The 20561-nt window shown below is 42.7% G+C and overlaps 1 protein-coding gene across 3 annotated transcripts in view; it reads left to right on the top strand.

Annotated features, from left to right (window-relative positions):
- The first annotated feature begins 2926 nt into the window (after nt 1-2926).
- Mcph1 (microcephalin 1) overlaps nt 2927-20561 on the top strand; it is a 218627-nt gene continuing 200992 nt past the window's right edge. For 2 of the 3 annotated variants that reach the window (XM_074055297.1, XM_074055298.1), the window contains exons 1-3: nt 2927-3033; nt 4562-4653; nt 9176-9294. In XM_074055297.1, the coding sequence (XP_073911398.1) occupies nt 2994-3033; nt 4562-4653; nt 9176-9294 (251 nt within the window). In that variant the 5' untranslated portion in view covers nt 2927-2993. Of the gene's footprint in view, nt 3034-4561; nt 4654-4705; nt 4745-9175; nt 9295-20561 lie in introns of those variants that run through there. The other variant, XM_020181602.2, reaches the window with a different exon arrangement.

Genomic DNA, 20561 nt, shown 5'->3' with positions numbered 1-20561 from the left:
CAGAATGATTTTAAATTGGTTAGCAAAAATGTTTTTCACTAATGGAGTTGGCTCAAATGATGATAAAGTGCCTGCCTAGCAAACATGAGGCCCCAGAAATGCCAAAGAGATTATAAAAGAAACAAAGAAAGATAAGAAAGATTTTTCTGTTTTAGGTTGAGATTTTGCTACAGTCTAATGTTTGTGTCTCCCCAAAGTTCATGTGTTGGAATCTCCCCGCAGGTGGAACTGGATGGTATTAGGAGGTGAGTGAGGTCTTCAGGGGTGATTAGGTCATGAGGGCAGAGGCCTTTTGAGTAAATTTAGTGCTCTTCTAAGAGATCCTAGAGAACTCAGTCAGTGAGAAGTCATCCAGACACGCAGGCAGGCTCAAAGCAGACACTGAATCGGCCGGCAACTTGTCCTCGGACTTCCAGCTTCCAGAAATAAGTTTCTGTGGTTTTTAAACCACCCAGTTTATGGTATTTCGTTGTAGCAGCCCTGATCAGATTAAGAGATTAAATTAATACATTAATTGATTTCTTGCTTGCATCTTCTTGGACCCCTTCATTGACTGTTACCACGTGCATAAGCTTGAGTGGTTACAACCACTCCAGACCGGGTATTTTGCTTCAACATGTTAACATTTTGCCATACTTGCTCTTTCTGTATGTTCTACCCTATTCTTCCACTGGAACTTCTTCATTGACTAGAAGCCCATCTTCAAATATTTGCGACTATGTGCTCCACCACTATGGAGCTAACTAACTGTGTCACATTCTTGACATGATGTTAATGCCTCCTTTCAGAAAACCTACATCTCCTAAGAACTATGTGTTGAGACTGGAAATCTTAAAATCATGGTAACTGAGGGTAGTGTTAACGCCACAAGTTTTGGGAGAGAGTGTGACCCAAGGGGGAAGCTGTTAAAACAAAAATTATGGGTGGAGCCAGGTGCTGGTGGCTCTTACCTGTAATCATAGCTACTTGGGAGACTGAGATGTACAGGACTCTGGTTCAAGGCCAACCCCGGCAAATAGTTCTCAAGACCCCCATCTCTAAAAATAACCAGAGTAAAGTGAACTGGAGGTATGGTTCGAGCCACAGAGTACCTGTTTTGCAAGTACAAGGCCCTGAGTTCAAACACCAGTCCCACCAAAAAAATAAAGATAAATAATAAAAATAAACATGGGAATCCAGTGTTTTGGATTGAGCTCCTGTACTAGGCCTGACCAAATCAAAATGGAGTCACTCATGCTAAGTGTCATGTATCCAAATGAAAGTTTAAAGAAGCAGACAACTACCCAAACAGACCAGCTTTTTTTTTTAAGAACAGGAGATTCTAGTCTACCTCAACCAAATAAGGAAGTCCCCTCTACTTTGTTACAAAAAAAACCCCAAAAAACAAAAAACTTAATGTTAAGCAATAAGTCTTTTTCCATTGTTCTGTTTTCTTGGTCCCTCCTTACAAAGCCCAAGTTCTGCTGGTGCCCAGCAGGAGCATCTCGCATCCCTTCTATTTGTACAATGGAGTGGAGCTACCTCAATTCATGAACCCCAAATAAACGCCAATGAGATTGGTAACTAAATTAGTTGTAATTTTGGATTCTCTGTTTTTCACATTTTGTTATTTACTCAGGGATGGCCTCCAAGGAAGGAATGCCAGTCGTTCCTCAGCCTCCTCAGTGCTAGAATTACAAACCTGTACGACCACACCCAGCATAATTTTGTGTTTTGAGAAAAACAGAAGTTGAGACAATTAAGACAAATTTTCTCTGAGGGCTGGCAAAGTGAGACAAAGAGCTTAGAGTGTAATTAACTCATCCATGCCTTATAGTTAATGGCCAATACAGGTTTTCCAGGTCCAGTCTGACTAAACGACCAAAGCACCAGGTAAAAGGAGTCCCTTTAACTTTTAAGACTGTTATTCATTAACCTTGGGCACGGGATGCGTTCTCCATGGTGAAACAAGGGTGGTATTGAACTCAGCACTAAAAACAAGGTTCTTACACATTTTGTTCATTTTTTAAAAAATGTTTTAAATAAACAAAGTGCTTTAAATGGTCTGTGAGTCCAAGATATTAACTGGAGAGGTTTATCAACCCACAAGCAAGGCCTTCCCTGATTCAGAGTCACCCCCAGGGCAGCTCAGGAACTGCCCCACCGCCTCCAGGCAGCCAAAGCTCAGGAGGCCTGGGAAGGGGGTGCTCGGAGGCTGGGCGTTTGAACCCCTGGCAGCCCACCGCCCAGCAGGGTTGCTCTAGAGGCCTCGCTCCCCGCTCCGCTCCGGAATTTGCGGGGCGCCGCCAGCGACCTACGGGGGTTCTCGGTCTAGGGGTTACTTGGATCCAAGTTCTCAGGACCCCCACATCCCCCTGCGTGATCAGAGGTCTCAGGGTCCTGCACGGGGTCCAGGTCCACTCGCGGCGTGTGAGGTCTCGGGCACCCTCCGTGGGATCCGAGGTCTCACAGGCTTCCCGCGGGGGTCTGTGATCTCGGGGTTCCCCTCTCTGGCTCCCCCATCGGAGGTCTGGGTCACTAAGGTAGTTGAGCAGAGGAAGGTCGCGGGTGCAGCACGGAGAGGTGACGCTTGGCGCCGAGCACAACGCGCCCGAATGTCGCTCGCCTTGCTGCTTCTTGGTGCCCGGGCTGGGGGGGTGACCTCGGCGTCTTCATTCTAAGAAAGGTCGCTCTTTGAGGCCCCCGAGCCTGCCAGATGGGATCGTGCGCCCCCTCCCACGGCCAGACGCGGCCAGGAGCTTCTAAGTGGCCCCACGGAAAGCGATCGCTGCCGCGAAGGCTCCCTCGGAGAACCCCGCGCAGCCGCGGCGAGGCCCCGCCCACCAGTGGGAGGAGCCTCGCCGGTTCCCCGCCCCCTTCGGCGGCTCCCAAAACCCGGACGGGCGGAACCAGAGGAGCGGAGGGCGCGCGCTCGCCGGCCGCGCATGCCCAGTGCCCGCCCGCCCCTTCAGGCTCCCCGCGCGCGGTCCCACCGCCGTGATCCGCCGCGCGTCATGGCCGCTCCCGGAGCTGCAGGGGGTGCCATCCTAAAAGGTGAGGGGACGTCCTACTCAGGCAGAGGGTGGGATTGAGGACGCTGATGGGGGAACCCCGTAGCTCGCTCCCCCCAGACTGTTGTATCCGCTCCTGCCCACCCTGCGTGTCCCCCTCCGCCACCCGCGTGTCCCCCCACTTCCTGCGTGCCCTCCCCACTCCTGTGTCCCCTACCTGCTTATCTCCCCATTTCCCGCGTGCCCCCGCCGCTCGGTGAGCCCCCCCACTTCCCGTGTCCCTGTCACTCTTATGTCCCCGCCTCCCGCGTGTCCCCAAAGCCCAAGGGACATGAGGGGGTGCAGGCTCGAGGGCCCCCGTGGGCGTGGGGAGCCGACTTGAGGAGCTGGCCGGTGCTTGGCTCTAAAGACAGCGACCCCTGCCAGGTGTCCGCGCCTGCGGAGAGGGGAGCCTGTCCCAACTCGATGCATGTGGCAGCTTCTCTTTTATCCGCTCAAGCCGCTTTGTTACTCAGTTTACAGGCAGACGGGCCGAGGCGTGGGGAGGGCGCTCGGGGCTGTCTCCGGTCCCCGGGGCCGGGCTGTGCCGCGGGGGAGCGGCTGGCGACCTGTCTGTCCCCCGCCTACTTGGCACCTTGCAGGGGCGCTGGAGTTGTCGGTAGGGAAAGGGGCCCTGGAGTAGAATGAAGAAAAATAGTCGAAAGAAAAGACCAGCGTTTTACACAAACTCTAATCAGATACGGCTATTTTCCTAATATTATTAGTGTTTTGTTAAATGAACCTGGCTTTCCTTAGCTGTTTTTGCCAATGGCACACCTGGAAAAATCTTCTAAAATATCAGCATTTTAGAAGAAAATATTCACTAGAACAGGGTTCACCAAATCTGGGCTGCTGCTTGTTTTTGTAGGGCCTTGCAAACCAATAATTTTTTTTTTTTCATTTTCAAGTTAAATGAAAAAAAAATAGAAGAATGACAAATGAAATATATCAAATTCAAATTTCCTTCTCCATAAATAAAGTTTTATTAGAAAGCAGCTCTGCTGGCTCATTAACATACTGCCTATGGCTACATTTTTGCTATGAATCTGAATAGTTGGAAGATACTATCTGGCCTTGCACAAAGCGTAAAACACTTACTGTCTGTCCCTTTACACAAAGCAGACCCTATGCTGGGCATTTTGGGATTTGGGAGGGAAGTGCAAGACGTGTTAGGAATGTAAACTGTAATGTGTATATGAGTAAAGCTCTTCCTTGCTTAAAGTTTAAAGTGCCATAAACAGCACTATTGCTGTTTTAAATAGGTTTTAATTTTTTTAATTGCCTAGTTGTTTTTTATTGTTGTGCTGGGTGGGAATGCATTGTGGCATTTACAAAAGTTCTTACACTATATCAAACATATCATACTTGAATTCACCCTCCACCATTCTCCTTCACCCCTCCTCCCCTGAATGGGATTTTAATAGGAGTTTTAAATTTATTTTTTAACATAACTAGAACAAGAGAAAAATTCATGGCAGGGGATGTTGAAATTACCAGTGTGTCCTTCAGGCTCAAATTTTATGTGTTTTCAGATGTAGTGGCCTATGTAGAAGTGTGGTCTTCCACGGGGACAGAAAATTACTCAAAGACATTTACAAACCAACTTGTGGATATGGGGGCAAAGGTAAGAAGTTTGTTTTGCTGTTGCTACACACGATATTTGCATTTTCTTACTTAGGGAGCTTTCTTCTTAGAACATGAAGACATGGCAGTGGGTAAGTAGTGGGAGGGAAAAAAAAGAAAAGAACCAAAATATGAAGAATGTAGAACCAGATTGCTTACAGAGCAGCTGGTCTTCGAGGCAGTGAGGGAGAAGGAGGGATCTGGGTGGAACCTGGTACATGGCGCTCCTAGTCAAAAGGAGGAATGCAGGAGGAGCAGGTTTTTAAGGGAAAGGTTGTGTCATGACCTATCAAAGATAGAGGTCAGGATTGGGGGGGCGGCGTCAAGACCTCGGGTCAGGTGAGATGTTGTCCCACTTAGGGCCTGGTTAGAATGCAGAGTACTGAAGGAGGAGGCCTCTTGAGTATTTAAAGGAAAGGGATGGCACCAGTGACCCAGGGACAGAGATAGAGAAAAATCGGGAGAAGGAGGAAAGCCAAGTATGGAAGTCAGAGAAGGGAAGAAATTCAAAGGTGGAGTTTCAGAACACTGCACAGCCTTCGAGAGACGTAAGATAGTGAATATACTTTAGTTTGAAAACTGTGAGGTTAGTGTTCAACTTTGTGAAATTTTCCATGAGATGAGTAGAGAAGATCAAGATTAGTCCAGGAATTGCTGACCGACTAGGAAATGGAGACAGTGAACATTGACTGCTCTGCTGGGGAGTTTTGCATGAGCAAAACATGTTTGCCTGCATGCCTTCATGGTATTTGGAAGAGGCTGGCTGATTGAGTGAAAAGGACCAGAAGATAATGAAGGCAGTCTCAGGATTAGGGTAAGGCAAGCAGGTGCCCTCAGGCCAAGTGAGTTCTTAAATCTTGTACCCTTTTTTTTTTCTGTTTTTTAAATCGCTTTATTGAGATATCATTTACATACCATGGAGTTCAGCTGTTAAAACTGATCGTGTCAATGGTTGTTGGTTGTTTGTTTTGCTTTTTATTCATTTATTCATATGTGCATACATTGTGTGGACCATTTCTACCCTCTGCCTCCTGCCCTCACATGCTCCCCTCCCCCCTTCCAGGCAGAACCTGTTCTGCCCTCTTCTCCAATGTTGTTGAAGAGAAGACATAAGCAATAACAAGAAAGACATAGCGTTTTTTGCTGGTTTGAGATAAGGCTAGCTATACAGAGAGATTCCTAGCATTGCTTGCATGCACAAGTGTATTACACCACAAATTGATTCATCTCTACCTGACCTCTTCACTTAGTTCCTTCAGAGAAAGAGATCAAAGGGGGAGAACAGAATTGAGTGGAGAAGATCAGTACTGATGCTCTTCCACCTAGGGTTATATAAATCCATCATAAGGTAAAATACTGTAAGCTGGAAATGCATTTAATACACCTAAGCTGCATAGCTTCAGCATTGAACACCGTGGCATGTTGGCTCTGCTGATCGAGTAGATGCCACTGCCCAGTATATATGTCCTGCCACATGTTGCCTGCAGGTGAAGATCAAAGTTCAAAATACGGTTTCTGTTGAATGCAGATTGCTTTTGCACCATATTAAAGTCAAAATCGCAAGTGGAACCAGGACCCTTCTGTATAGAGGGTCAGCCCACTTTTGCAAGGAGGAGACACCATTGTTTTGATTCTTTGGAACGTGGGAAGCTCAGGAGTTTCCATCTTAGGAGGGTCAGTGTAGCTTGTGGTTCACTTAAGGACAGCCCTTGGTGTCTCATCCCAAGGTGTAGGGTTTTATTAGAGCCCTTTCTCCTGTTCTGAGATTTGTATTCCCATTTTTGTCCCACCTTCTCCCAAAAGGCATTTAGAAGTGCTGCTTCATGTCTGCTAAATTTGATAAAAACCTCGGAAACTCTCCCAAGTACTAGCCTCACCTTTCTTGGTCTTGTTCTAGAATCTCAGCCTAGTCATTCTTTATTGCCTTGACAGCAGTCATTTATTTTTTTTTTTTCATTTTTCTTTTATTATTCATATGTGCATACAAGGCTTGGTTTATTTCTCCCCCCTGCCCCCACCCCCTCCCTTACCACCCACTCCACCCCCTCCCGCTCCCCCCCTCAATACCCAGCAGAAACTATTTTGCCCTTATCTCTAATTTTGTTGTAGAGAGAGTATAAGCAATAATAGGAAGGAACAAGGGGTTTTGCTGGTTGAGATAAGGATAGCTATACAGGGCATTGACTCACATTGATTTCCTGTGCGTGGGTGTTACCTTCTAGGTTAATAATTTTTTATCTAACCTTTTCTGTAGTTCCTGGTCTCCTTTTCCTATTGGCTTCAGTTGCTTTAAGGTATCTGCTTTAGTTTCTCTGCATTAAGGGCAACAAATGCTAGCTAGTTTTTTAGGTGTCTTACCTATCCTCACCCCTCCCTTGTGTGCTCTCGCTTTTATCATGTGCTCATAGTTCAATCCCCTTGTTGTGTTTGCCCTTGATCTAATGTCCACATATGAGGGAGAACATACGATTTTTGGTCTTTTGAGCCAGGCTAACCTCACTCAGAATGATGTTCTCCAATTCCATCCATTTACCAGCGAATGATAACATTTCGTTCTTCTTCATGGCTGCATAAAATTCCATTGTGTATAGATACCACATTTTCTTAATCCATTCGTCAGTGCTGGGGCATCTTGGCTGTTTCCATAACTTGGCTATTGTGAATAGTGCCGCAATAAACATGGATGTGCAGGTGCCTCTGGAGTAACAGTCTTTTGGGTATATCCCCAAGAGTGGTATTGCTGGATCAAATGGTAGATCGATGTCCAGCTTTTTAAGTAGCCTCCAAATTTTTTTCCAGAGTGGTTGTACTAGTCTACATTCCCACCAACAGTGTAAGAGGGTTCCTTTTTCCCCGCATCCTCGCCAACACCTGTTGTTGGTGGTGTTGCTGATGATGGCTATTCTAACAGGGGTGAGGTGGAATCTTAGTGTGGTTTTAATTTGCATTTCCTTTATTGCTAGAGATGGTGAGCATTTTTTCATGTGTTTTCTGGCCATTTGAATTTCTTCTTTTGAGAAAGTTCTGTTTAGTTCACCTGCCCATTTCTTTATTGGTTCATTAGTTTTGGGAGAATTTAGTTTTTTAAGTTCCCTGTATATTCTGGTTATCAGGCCTTTGTCTGATGTATAGTTGGCAAATATTTTCTCCCACTCTGTGGGTGTTCTCTTCAGTTTAGAGACCATTTCTTTTGATGAACAGAAGCTTTTTAGTTTTATGAGGTCCCATTTATCTATGCTATCTCTTAGTTGCTGTGCTGCTGGGGTTTCATTGAGAAAGTTCTTACCTATACCTACTAACTCCAGAGTATTTCCTACTCTTTCTTGTATCAACTTAAGAGTTTGGGGTCTGATATTAAGATCCTTGATCCATTTTGAGTTAATCTTGGTATAGGGTGATATACATGGATCTAGTTTCAGTTTTTTGCAGACTGACAGCAGTCATTTATAAAAGTACTGTCTGTACACTCTTGGAATGGCTAATGGGCACAGCTGTGAAATTCATAATCTAAAGAAAGAAAAACGAGCCATCCTGTGTTCTGTAGTCTTTTTGAGACGCTTGGGATTGAATTTAGGGCCTCTCCCAGGCCAGACAATGGTTCACCAATTGAGCTACAACCTCAGCCCATCCCTTTCCATTTTCAAAAGACAGTTGCTTTTCAATCTGTTGTACCTGTTTTTGGTATTGCCTTCATATTGCCAGTGTACAGTAGTTAACCCTTTTCCACAGGGTCTATCTTCCAAGACTCCAGTGGATGCCTGAAGCCATGAGTATTAACAAATCCTATACTTTGTTTTTCCTATGCATACATACTTATCATAAAGTGCAGTAAGGGATAACAGCAATAACTACTAATAAAAAATAGAACACTATAACAACACTGTAATAAAAGTTATGTGAATGTAGCCTCTCTTCAAATCGTGTATCATACTCACCCTTCTCTCATGTGTAGTAATACAATGCCTATGAGGTGAAGCAAAGTGAGGTTAGGTCTCTGATCTTTTGTAAAATAATGTCGTCTTACCACATGAGCACAGTCTCCTCTGAAAATTTCAAGTCCTTTCATTTTAATTAATGTGTTCCCTTTCTTGTCTCTGTTTCCTGAGTTTCATTTTGCTTCTCTTTGATGTTGAGAGCTTTTCTTTCATATCCTTAGTTGTGTGACATGGCTTCCTGTCGTCCCAGCTGTGAGCACGTGGTGCCCTCTTATCTACTTTTTCTGTTCTGCTCTCTTGATCCTCATGGGGCTCTACTTGACTTTGTTCTTTCTATCATTCTTCAGGGCTTTTTGAGGGGGCATAAAGGTAAACACATGAGTGTGGTTCCCTGTTCTAAGGAGCAGCATTAAGCATGTGCTAGATAAGGTGATTCTGTCACATATTCCAGGAATTGGAATGCTGGGGTAGTTTTGAACATTTTTATTTTGAAAAATTTTGAATAAAATATTCTTTTTGATCAATTATACTTAAGAAATTGTGAGTAGATTGTAATGTATATCTTCTTTTCTGCATTTTTGTCTATAGGTCTCAAAGACTTTCAACAAACAAGTAACTCATGTGGTTTTCAAGGATGGCTACCAGAGCACTTGGGACAAGGCCCAGAAGACAGGGGCCAAGCTTGTTTCTGTGCTCTGGGTTGAGAAGTAAGTGCTTCTTTCATTAGTTTCCTGGTATTGCTGAAAATCTACTGTTGCTATTTTGCGTGGCTCACAGAACCAGGGGAACTTTGATTTTCGTCTTTTCTTGGCCTCCTATTGGACAAGTAACTTGACATCTTCAAGCTCTATTTCTGTGAGTGGAAAATGGGTTTGGGAAAACACATGTAATCACACTTCTCACACCAAATGTGTGGGTTTTTTCCACACCAAGCCATTCTGCCACTCCTGAACACCAACTGGGTGTCTGAGAGTTCAATTTTGACCTTCTCTTCCTGGAGTTAGGGTCAGATCCCACAAGGTACCAGCTCAGTCCTACAAGTCTGTCCCCACTTGAGATGCCAGTCAAAGTTCAGGTCTCTGCCACTTCTGACTGACCAGCTATAAATCATTGTTCTATGACACCTGCCTTGGTTTGATAATTTGCAACCACAGCTCACAGAACTCAGGGAAGCACTTTCCTTACCTGTACTGGCTTATCACAGGGGCACAGAGCAAGGTATGGGGTGGTTGTGCATGGAGCTTCCATGCTCTCCTGCAAATGGGTTCTGCATCCTGAAAGGACCGTTTCCTCATTGAAGAGCTGTGCAGAGGTTAATCTCCAGCCCCTCCCTTTGCTGGAGGTGGGTGAGTGGGACTAGAAGTTCCAGCCTCTAATCCTCATCTGGTCTTTCTGGTGCCTAGCTCCCCCTGGGCTATCCAGGGCCCACCCTAAGCCACTCATAATTTAAGGGGATTATTATGAATAACCTGAGGCTCACTCAGGAGTTTTGAAGGGTTTTAGGAACTCTGTGATGAGACAAAGACTAAGTACCTTTCAAATTATACCAGTTTAGGTTTGTAGCAAAATTGATCAGAAAGTATAAATTTCCACATACCTGGCACCCCTTGCCCCCAGAGCTCCCTTACCATCAGCTTCCTGTGTGGAATGGAACCTTGCCTTCACCTGTCATTGTCACCCAAAGCCAGGCCTATGTTTGCTTTGCTGCTTTCATTTAAATTCACTCTAGTTTTCTAAAAAGGAAGCAGTGTGACTTCTTTGCGTCCGTGGGCTTCACGGAACACTCCATTCATTCTCCAGAGGTCTTTGTGAAATTACCTTTTGCCAAAGACAGTCAGAAATTTGCTGCTACAGTTTTTCCTCCACCTTGGTTAGTTACCTGATGGGATAGAGCCAGAACAAGAACACATGGGTTCTGATCTAGTGAGTGTGTTTTCAGGGAGAATGTGAAAAGAGGTTCAACTTCCATCACCATGTGTCTGTGCAGTGCCATATAATTCCTGTGTGGCTTTGCAGGGTGGCTGTTTTAGTGGTGTGGACTTCATAGATAGCCACTTTTAGGAAGAACATTCACAGGAGGCTGAATGACAACTAAATTAAAAAAGAGTAACAGCGTCACGTTTCTATGAAGAAACACCTGAGATAATTAAAATATGCAAAGGGAAGGGCTTATTCTCGCTCACAATTTTGGACCTTCCAGACTGTGCTGGGCATCTGAAGTGAGCCCATCAGGGCAGGAGCACCTGGCAGTGCAGACTGCTTACTCCATGACAAGGAGCTGGGGTCCCACAGTCACCTAAAGGTTCCTCCCACTGGTTCCGCCATCTCCCATAGGATTATCCTGGGACCAGGCCTATAACACATGAGCCTTTGGGGAACACTTACCCAACCATAGCATTAGAGCTATTTCATCAGAAAATGAAGTTTTCTCCTTTTGAAATTCCCATCTGAAACCGTATCTAGGAAATCTGTTTTGAATGTGTCAGAATTTTGCCACATACCCTAGCCGTGCCCCTTGTAGCTTATTGTTCTAACTCCAACACAAGATCTAGTCTGTGATCTCACATTGTACTTAATTGTTGTGTTTCTTTCATCTCCTTTGGTCTGGACTGCTTCTTTGTCTTTTATGACATGGGTGATGTTGAATACTATTCTGTCATTCCCACCATTTTCTTTAAATTAAGATGCCCTTCCTTTGGGTTTGTCCAGTTGGATCAGGGTAATCTTGAGTGATGCCCTGTCCTTCTCAGAGCATCCCACCCTGGCATACTGTTTCCTGTCCTTAGTGGTCATGTTTGGTTCAGCCACCTGGCAAGGTATTTGCTGAGTCTCACTGTGTAATTAAAGCAGCCAGTGGGGAACAGACAGTTTACAATCAGAGATGGGTCTTCCTATCTCTCCCTGCCCTCCAGGTGTAACATCCATGGGTAATTCTTGTGAAGCAGTTTTAACTCTGACTCTTACAATTTGATTATCTTCCAAGTCTACCACTTTCTCCATTTTTTTCCTGTTAGTGCTGGGCAGGGACTGTAATCATTGATTGATTAATTAATCTCTACTCATTGATACCTGTTTTTTTTTTCAGTTGCTTATAATTCATTACTGTTTGGTGCTTAAATTATCCAGATTTGGAAAGTGGGAACTTTAGGATGATTTTTGTGTCTTTGCGTCATGACCCTTAGTGTGTTCTTTTGAGTACTCCCTGGCATAAGACGTTCTAGGTTTATCTCGTGCCTATCTACTCTACCCATGGAATCAGCCATTTCTACAAAAGTCCTTGTTCCTTTTACTGAGGAATAGTGTCAGAGACTGAGATCTGGTTGCTAGCATGCTCAGTGCTACCCGGACATCGCTGTGCTGAACTTTGAGCAAAGTGAGATAGCCATTTTGTGCCTTTCTGCCCCTTTATTTTCCTATTTGGGATTACTTCATTTGTTGACTTTTAAAACAAAAATCTTTGCATTGTTTCCATTTTTTAAAAAACTTTTAGTGATTACTTTAGGAATTATATATTCCTTTTTTTTTTTTTTCCCGGTACTGGGGCTTAAACTCAGGGCCTACACTTTGAGCCACTCCACCAGCCCTTTTTTTTGTGATGGGCTTTTCAATTGGGTCTTGAACTATTTGCCCCAGCTGGCTTCAAACCATGATCCTCCTGATCTCTGCCTCCTGAGTAGCTAGGATTACAGGCATGAGCCACTGGTGCCTGGCCATATATATCCTTTTCTAGGTCTGCTTGAGTTAATATTGTACAGGTTTTGTATCCCATAATCAAAATGCTTAGGACAAAAATGTTCCAGATTTTGAAGTTCTTTGAATTTAGGAAAATCTGCACAGACTCTGTCAGTTAAACATCCCTCATCTGAAATTGTCTGAAATTGGAACTGTTCCAGAATCCAGCATCAGGTTTTCAAATTAATGACATTAACCTGGACCACTTCTGACAGAATACAGAAGTCTAGTGGTTGTATGTGTCCGTTGACTCTGCCCTGCTTTATGTTAGGGTTGTTATTTGCATTATATCTGTATGCATTCCAGGTTCCGTTCTAGTATAACTTTGCTTTACGCAGTTGTATTTTAAATATATTAAGAGAGAACAGCCTGTCATTCGTTGATGTATCTACTATTTCTATTGGTTATCTTTCATTCCAAAGATTTGAGTTTCCTCTGGCATAGTTTCCTTTAAATGTATAATTAAGTAATTCAGTGAAATAATTATTCATTAAATAATTATGAATAATTCTGTCAATCATTTCTTTTAAAAAATTAAAATGAAATTCAGATGTCACAAATTCACCCCTTTAGTGTGCAAATTCAGTGGTTTGAGTATTTCCTATTCACAGAGTTGTGCAACCCTCACTACTGTGTACTTCAAAACATTTCATTAGCCCCAAAAGAACTCCATATCTGTGAGGAATCAGGCCTCCTGCCTTTCTGCCCCCAACCCCGACAACCTCTAATCTACCTTTCGTTTTCATGACTTACCTGTTGTCACACACATGGAATCCTACACTGTGTGGCCTTTCATGTTGGGTTCCTTCAGTTAGCAAAATTTGAACATTTTTTAAAGTCATAGAATGTCAGTACTTGTGGCTGAATAATATTCTATCATGTGGATAATACCACGCTTTGCTTATATACTAATGAGTTGATGGACATTTGCTTTCTTTACACTTTTTGGCTATTATGAACATTTGTGTACAAGTTTTTGTGTGAATATATTCAATTATACATATATATACACATTCAATATACTGCTAGGCTACATGGGAACTACATGTATGCTTAGCTGTCTGAGGAACTGCTAAATTGTTTTCCAAAGTGGCTGCATTGTTCTACCTTTCCAACACTGATATATGAGGCTTCTAAATTCTATACATTCTTACTCATTATCTCTCTCTCTCTTTTTTTTTTTTTTTTTTCACTGGAGCATGGCTCAAGCATGAGGCCTTAAGTTCAAGAGGAAGGAGAGAGGGAGGAAGGAAGGAAGGAAGGAAGCTAGGAAGCTATAAAACTGTACTCTTTGACTTTTGTTTTTGCTGTGCTGGTGATTGAGCTCACCTGATGATTGCTAGGCACGCACTCTACCATTGAGCTACAAGCTTAGCCCAAGTTGTAAGATTCTTTACACATTCCAGCCGTAAAACCGTTACCACATACGTTATTTAAGCATTTTTCTCATCTTGTGGTCTCTCTTTTTCACTTCCTTGCTAGTGTTCCTTTGATGTTGTTTTGGATGGGAGTGGAGTTTGAACTCAAGGCTTCACAGCAGGTGCTATACTGTAGTGCTCCTTTGAAATGTGAATTTTTTTTAATTAAGTTCAGTTCATCTATTTTTTTCTTATGTTGCTTATGTTTTAAATGTCATATTGAAGAACTCATTGCCTAATCCCAGGGCTCAAAGATTTACACCTTGGCTTTCTTGTAGGAATTTTGTAGAATTTACCTCTCACCTGTATGTCTGTAATCAGTGAGAGGTCACTTTTGTGGTGTAAGGTGGTTCCACTTCCACTTCAGTTGTTTCTCGTTTGGTATGTAATTGCCCAGTACCATTTGTTGAAGGGACCGTTCTTTTCCCAATAGGTGATCTTGGCCCCCTTGTTGAAGACTGGCCACCTGCAAATGCGTGGGTTGCTTCTAGGCTCTGTGCTCTTAATGACTGTGTGTTCACCTTTGCACCACCACCACAGTCTCGGTCATTGTGCCTTTACTTTGGATAAGTTTGAAACTGTTACGCGAGTCCAACTTTTTTTTCGAGATTGGTTGGCTGCTATGGATTCTTTGCATTTCTATGTGAATTTTAGGATCAGCATATCAATTTATGTTAAAAAAAAACATGGTGAGGACAACTAGGATTTGATAGATTATCTTACATTAATTAGGAGACTGTTACCATATCAACAATACTTAATCTTCCAATCCATGAACATGGGATATGTTTTCAGTGAACAAGTCTTAAACCCTGTAGGTAAATTTATTCCTGAATATTTTGTTCACTTCATGCAAATGAAGTTGTCGTAGCATCGTTTTAAGTTGTGGTGGTCAGCATGGTCAGTATGGCTGCCTTTTGTGTGTTGATCTTGCATCCTGCAACTTTGCTGAGCTTGTGTGTTAGCTTGCGTGTTTTTGTGAATTCCTTAGGATTTTCTATATATAAATTGAGTAGGCTGTAAGTTGAGATAATTTTATTTCTTCCTTCCCAATCTGGCTGCTTTTTATTTCTGTTTCTTGCCTGATTGTTGTGGGTAGAACCTTTGGCACAAGCTTGAATAGAAGGGATAGTGGGAGTACATTTCTACATCTTGTTCCTGATCTTAGGTGAGAAGACTTCCGTATTTCATTATTAAGTATAATCATAGTTGTGGGTGTTCTGTAGGCGTCCCTTTGTGGGTTGAGGAGTTCCCTTCTATTCCTGGCTTTTGTTTTCTATATTAATTTTTTTATCATTAAACTGTGTTAATTTTGTCAAGTGCTTTTACTGCATCTGTCGAAAGTCATGTGGGTTGTGCAGGGCACGATAGGATAAAGTACTTTGTATGGTGAACCAATCTTGAATTCCTAGAATCAATCCCACTTGGTCATGGTGCATACTTCTTTCCTTTTTAAATTGCTAAATAGATTTGTTAGTATTTTAATTGGAAATTATATATGTTTATAGGCTGTGATGTGATAATTTGATACATGTATGCAAAATCAGGGTAGTTAGTGTTTCTTTGTGTTGGGAACCTTTGAACTCCTCTCTTCTAGCTATTTTGAGATATGTATAATAAATGGTTATAAACTATAGTCATGCTGTGTGCTACTGAATACCACAACTAATTTCTCCATCTAACTTTTTTTATACCTATTAGCTAACCTGTCTTGCCCCACCACCCCATCCTCCCTAGTTTCTAGTAACCTCTATTCTACTCTGTACTTCTGTGAGATCCACGTTTTAGCTTCCACAAATGAGTGTGAGCATCCAGTATTCATCTCTCTGTGTCTAGCTTATTTCACTTAACATAATGTCCTCCAAGTCCATTCAAGTTGCTACAGATGACAGGATCACATTCCTTTTATGACACCCCACTTTCTCTTTTTTCTGATTAGCCATATATCAGGGATTGGAAAAGTTTTCCTATAAAAAGATAATGACTGCTTCTGGCTTTGAGGGCTCAGCTCCCTGGAGTGTGAGAGGCTGTGGCTGTGTTGCAAGCCTGGCTTTAACACCTGGCAGTAGGCCTCCTTTCCCGTTCCTCCTGTGCATTACACCTGTAGACGTTTTTCCATTTGCCCTGAAGCTTTGCTTTTTGTTATTCTTCAGTCTTTTCTCTGTCAAGACTGATGTCTTCATGATCTTTGACTGCTTCATCAACTGTTATTTATCTATGGAGTATACTCAGATACTTTTTAGTTCTAACTTTCCAGTTGTCTCTTTTTTGTGCTTTTTAACCTGAGATTTCTTGTCTTTGCTTTTCCTGTCTTTTATTATGAGTGTGTTTTCCATTACCTTTGTGAGTGCACTTAAAAATACTTGCTTTAATAGTCTTGTCTTAGTATTTCAGCATCTTGAAGTTAGCATTTTTTCCCTACAGTGTGTTGTATTTTCCTGGCTCTTCATATAGCAGGTAAGTTGGGCTTGTATTTGAATATTGGATATCATAAATATTATACTCTGGGTTTTTGTTGTTGTTTTTTTACAGTCAGATCTCTATGTAGCCAGGTGGCCTCAAATTCTTCCTGTGTCAGCCTTCTGTGTGCTGGGATTTCAGGAGTGCTGAGGATTCTTTTGTATTGTAATGGAGTACTGATATTTTTGTTTTAGCAAGTAGTTTACTTGTCATTGAAAGCTAAATGCAAACTAACTAAAATGCAGGCTGTGCAAGGGGATTGGACTTTGGTCACATGATAATATGAGAGCACACAAGGGAGGTGTGAGGATAGGTAAGAAACCCAAAAAACAAGGTAACATTTGATGTCCTCAGTGCAAAGGAACTAATGCAGAAACTTTAAAGTGACAGAGGTCAATAGAAGGGGACCAGGAACTAGAGAAAAGGTTAGTTCGAGAAGAATTAACTTAGAAGGTAACACACATGTACAGGAAATCAATACGAGTCAACTCCCTGTATATCTCTTTACCTCAACTAGTAAAAACCCTTGGTCCTTATTATTATTTCTTACACTCTCTCTTCAACAAAATCAGAGATAAGGGCAAAACAGTTTCTGCCTGGAAGCGAGAGGATGTAGGGGGAGAGGGGGGAGAAATGACCCAAACATTGTATGCACATATGCATATATAAAGATATAAAATTTTTTTAAATGCAGGCTGTGATTCTGAGACAGCGGTGGCATTGGCTTTGATTCATTCAGTCCTTACGCCTTAGCCACAGGCTGATTTATTTGCCTCAAGAACATGTAGTTCAGGGTCAGCCAGAAACTTGGGTCTTTGTACTCAGAATTTGAAGTTCTTCTGGTTCTTGTATTTTCTGGATCCTTACCTCATCTCTGATGGCCCAAATTGTCCAGGCCCGGTTCTTGAGCCGGAAGACAACAGTTGTTGGAATGGCTCTGAGCTGCCTAGCGTTACCCCCTCCCACAGAGACCTCCACCCTCAGGTGTGGACACAGGAAGTGTGAGAAATCCACAGGGATTTTGCTTTGCTTTGTTTAAAAATCTGCCTTTCCCTCCAGCTTCCAAAGAAACCCTGGGGTAGTTGCTCTTTGTTTTTCATAGTGTGTCTGCTAGAGTTGGTTTGTTGTCTTTGCCTTGGGACTCTGGGCTTTTTCTTCTGTAAAGTCTAGACAGTGACTTACTATCATATTTTTGGGTTGATTTTTCTAGTTCTGGTTGGCTTTCTCCACAAATTCAGGTCTTTATTTCAAAAATTTTCTTGAATTATTGTTTTAAATATTACATTCTACTTTGCCTCATTGTTTTGCTTTTCTCTTCTGGGACTCCAAGCATGTACATGCTGGGCCTCCTTTGCTATCTTTTTTAAAAGCCATCTTGACTGACTCTTTCACTTCTTTTCTTTTAATCTTATTTTCATTTATTACTTTTTCCTACTTTTCTTCATTCCTCCTTATTAAAATTACATTTGAATCTACTTAGTCTTTGGCACTTTATATTCATCTCATCTCTGACATGATTTTGTCTTTTTCTTTCTTGAGTTTAATGCTTCTTACTTAGTTTCTTCTTTTTTTCTTAGTTGTGTTCCTACTCTGCCTTGTTCTGTCCCACTCATTCTCTGGAGTGGCTCCTGGTCGCAGAGCTTGCACTGTAAGTTCTGCCATCTTGCCGTTTTTTGGTAGAGAATTTTGATGATGGAGGGAGACAGGAGGGCTCCAGTATCTCCTTTGCTTTTTCTTTCTGTAAGATCCTTAAATGTTTCCATTTTGCTCTCCATTGCTCTAATAGAATTGATGGTTTTCAGAGACTGCTGGTTCTGGTCCTGCATCCATTAAAGCCCCTTCCCTGGAACTGGTGCAGTGACCAGCTCGTGCTCTCTGAATGTTGGACATCCCTCCTTTTGAGACTCACTGTACGCATGCTTCTTCTGAGTCCCTCAGGTCCCTCTGTCTCTTTCTTCTTCTTTTGAGGGAGAAGGGGCAGTAACAGGGTTTGAACTCAGGGCCTCACACTTGCTAGGCAGGCACTCCTACCACTTGAACCACTTTGACAGCCCTTTTTTGTAATGGTTACAATACAAAATCGAGGTAGGATCTCACGATTTGCCCAGTCTGGCTTTGAATTCCTGTCTTCCTGATCCCTGCCTCCTAAGTAGCTAAGATTATAGGTGTGAGCCACCAGCACCTGACTCCCTCTCTTTTTCTCTCTCTTGAGAAGAGGTCTATGTTGCTTATCCATTCCTTGGGCTCAAAGGATCCTTCTGCCTCACCCTCCCCAGTGCCTGGGATTACAGGCATGCTTCACTGGCCAGCTTCATGCTCCTCTGGTTTTATGGACTCTTTAAGCCTGTTCCCCCCCTCTACATACACACACCTTGTTCTCCATCTACAGACTTGCAGCCCCATTAGGATTTGCATTTTTCTGCTTAAAGTTCATTTGAATTTGTGCCTCTGTCTCCCCTGTTGGTGAGAATATCAGTCACATGTATCCTTTGTCTAAGTTCCTTTTTCAGTTTCTATTTTCTTGAGGCTGTGGGTGAAGATTCAAAATCAGGCAGCTGTTATTCTTCCTCCGTATCTTCAGGAAGTCCATCAAAATGGCCTATTGATTTTCATCCCAAAATGGACTTCATCCATCCTTATCTCCACTGTTACTCACTCCTGCCTCCCTTTCATCCATTTCTTCTACATCAGCAAATGTAACAAATACATTGGTTTCATCCCTCTTGCTGAGATAAAATGACTTAGAATTAAGTGGTTCACAGGAAGGAATGACAAATGGCCCATGGGCCAAATCCACCTTACCATCCTGTTGTTTTTCTTTTGAATGGCCCATGTGTCATATTTTTTGCAGTTTTAAAAGGTTGCAGCAAACTAAGAGACTATTTCATGACATATTTAAATTACGTAAGTTCCAATTTCAGAGTCTGTAAGTAAAGTTTATTGGAGCAGAATTATGACTATGTGTTATCTTTTTTTGGTGCTGGGGGGTTGAACCGAGGGCCTTATGCCAGCTACGCAAGTGCTGTACCACTGAGCCACATCTCCATCCCTGATATATTGTCAGTGGCTGCTTTTGTACTGCAAAACTGGATAGTTGTGGCAGAGACCATCTGGCCCGCAAAGGCTAAGGTAGTCACTGCCCTTTTTACTGACAGCTTCTGACATCTGATCTGAGCGCTGTGTGAGTCTAATGCTTCTGTTCCAGCCCCTGCTATCCCGCCCTGTGTGTGTCCCCAGATGCTCTGCTCTTCCAGGTCCCGGGGACAGCGGACTGCTTGGCCTTTGCTTCTTGCCTCCTGCTCCCAGAGTGTGCACTTTCCTGATTCTGAACCCCGTGTGTACCCAGCTCCTTCATACACACATTTCCAAGTCACCTCCTCAGGAGAGCTTTCTCCACCCTCCCCATCTACAGTAGTCCTATTTGTTATTCTTTCTCTATTTCCTTTTTGAGCTATTAAAACTTTTGACTGTCTTTTCTGCCTGTATAATACATTGTAGCACACACTCTGTAAGTGTGGCTACTCCGTGTTTCTTGTTCCATTTCCAGTAAGTAGCTACGCTGGCTCACAGCAGGTGCTCAGTAGGCATTTGTTCTAACAAGTAATGGGCAAAGGAGAATTTAGTAAAGTGGCCTAAAGATGTCGGAGAGCATTTCACTTGGGAGGTGACGTGCTGCATTCAGAAGGATATAGAGAAATGTGTAGGGGAGAGCCCAGGGAGATTAGATTTACTGAGTGCTTAAGTAATGAAGATTTATGGACAACGTGTAAAGCTGACTACTGGGCATTTCTGCACTTGAATAAATTATTCTAACTGATCTCTCCCCAGAGTCCTGGCTTCTTGCTCTTGTTTGCTGGTCTGTGCCCTGATTCCCTCTCCTCAGCTTCACCCCTATCTCTCAGGTCTGATCCTTCCCCCAACTCCTGTTTCTCAGTGGATTCTTGGAACCCCTAAACACTTGTATTGTCCCCCCAAAAATTTAAAGGTCCTTGAAAATCTACTGGCATTTGTAATACAAATTCTTTTTCTTATTATCCTTTATTATAATCACACTTTAATTATTACATGCACTTAATTACTGGATTTTGAATCTCCTTTGCTATTGTGAAAACATAACTTTCTTTTGAATTAAGCATGTATATATTTTTTAGAGTGAGAAATCCCCCTAATCTACTCCTTGTCTTATTTTCCTTTCCCTACACTGGGGGATACCCTCTGCGGGTAATCTAGACCATGGATAATTTAGCATGTAAAAGCATGCAAATACTACACACTTACACATTTATATTTATATATGTCCATACAAGTAACTAGGTCTTCTTTTTTAATAGAACACATACAGTCCTTTAGCTAAGTATGTATGA

Source organism: Castor canadensis, chromosome 14 (genome assembly GCF_047511655.1).
Source record: "Castor canadensis chromosome 14, mCasCan1.hap1v2, whole genome shotgun sequence".
Taxonomy (NCBI): Eukaryota; Metazoa; Chordata; class Mammalia; order Rodentia; family Castoridae; genus Castor; species Castor canadensis.
Note: the sequence above shows the minus strand (reverse complement) of the source record. Positions and strands in the feature narration are given on the sequence as shown.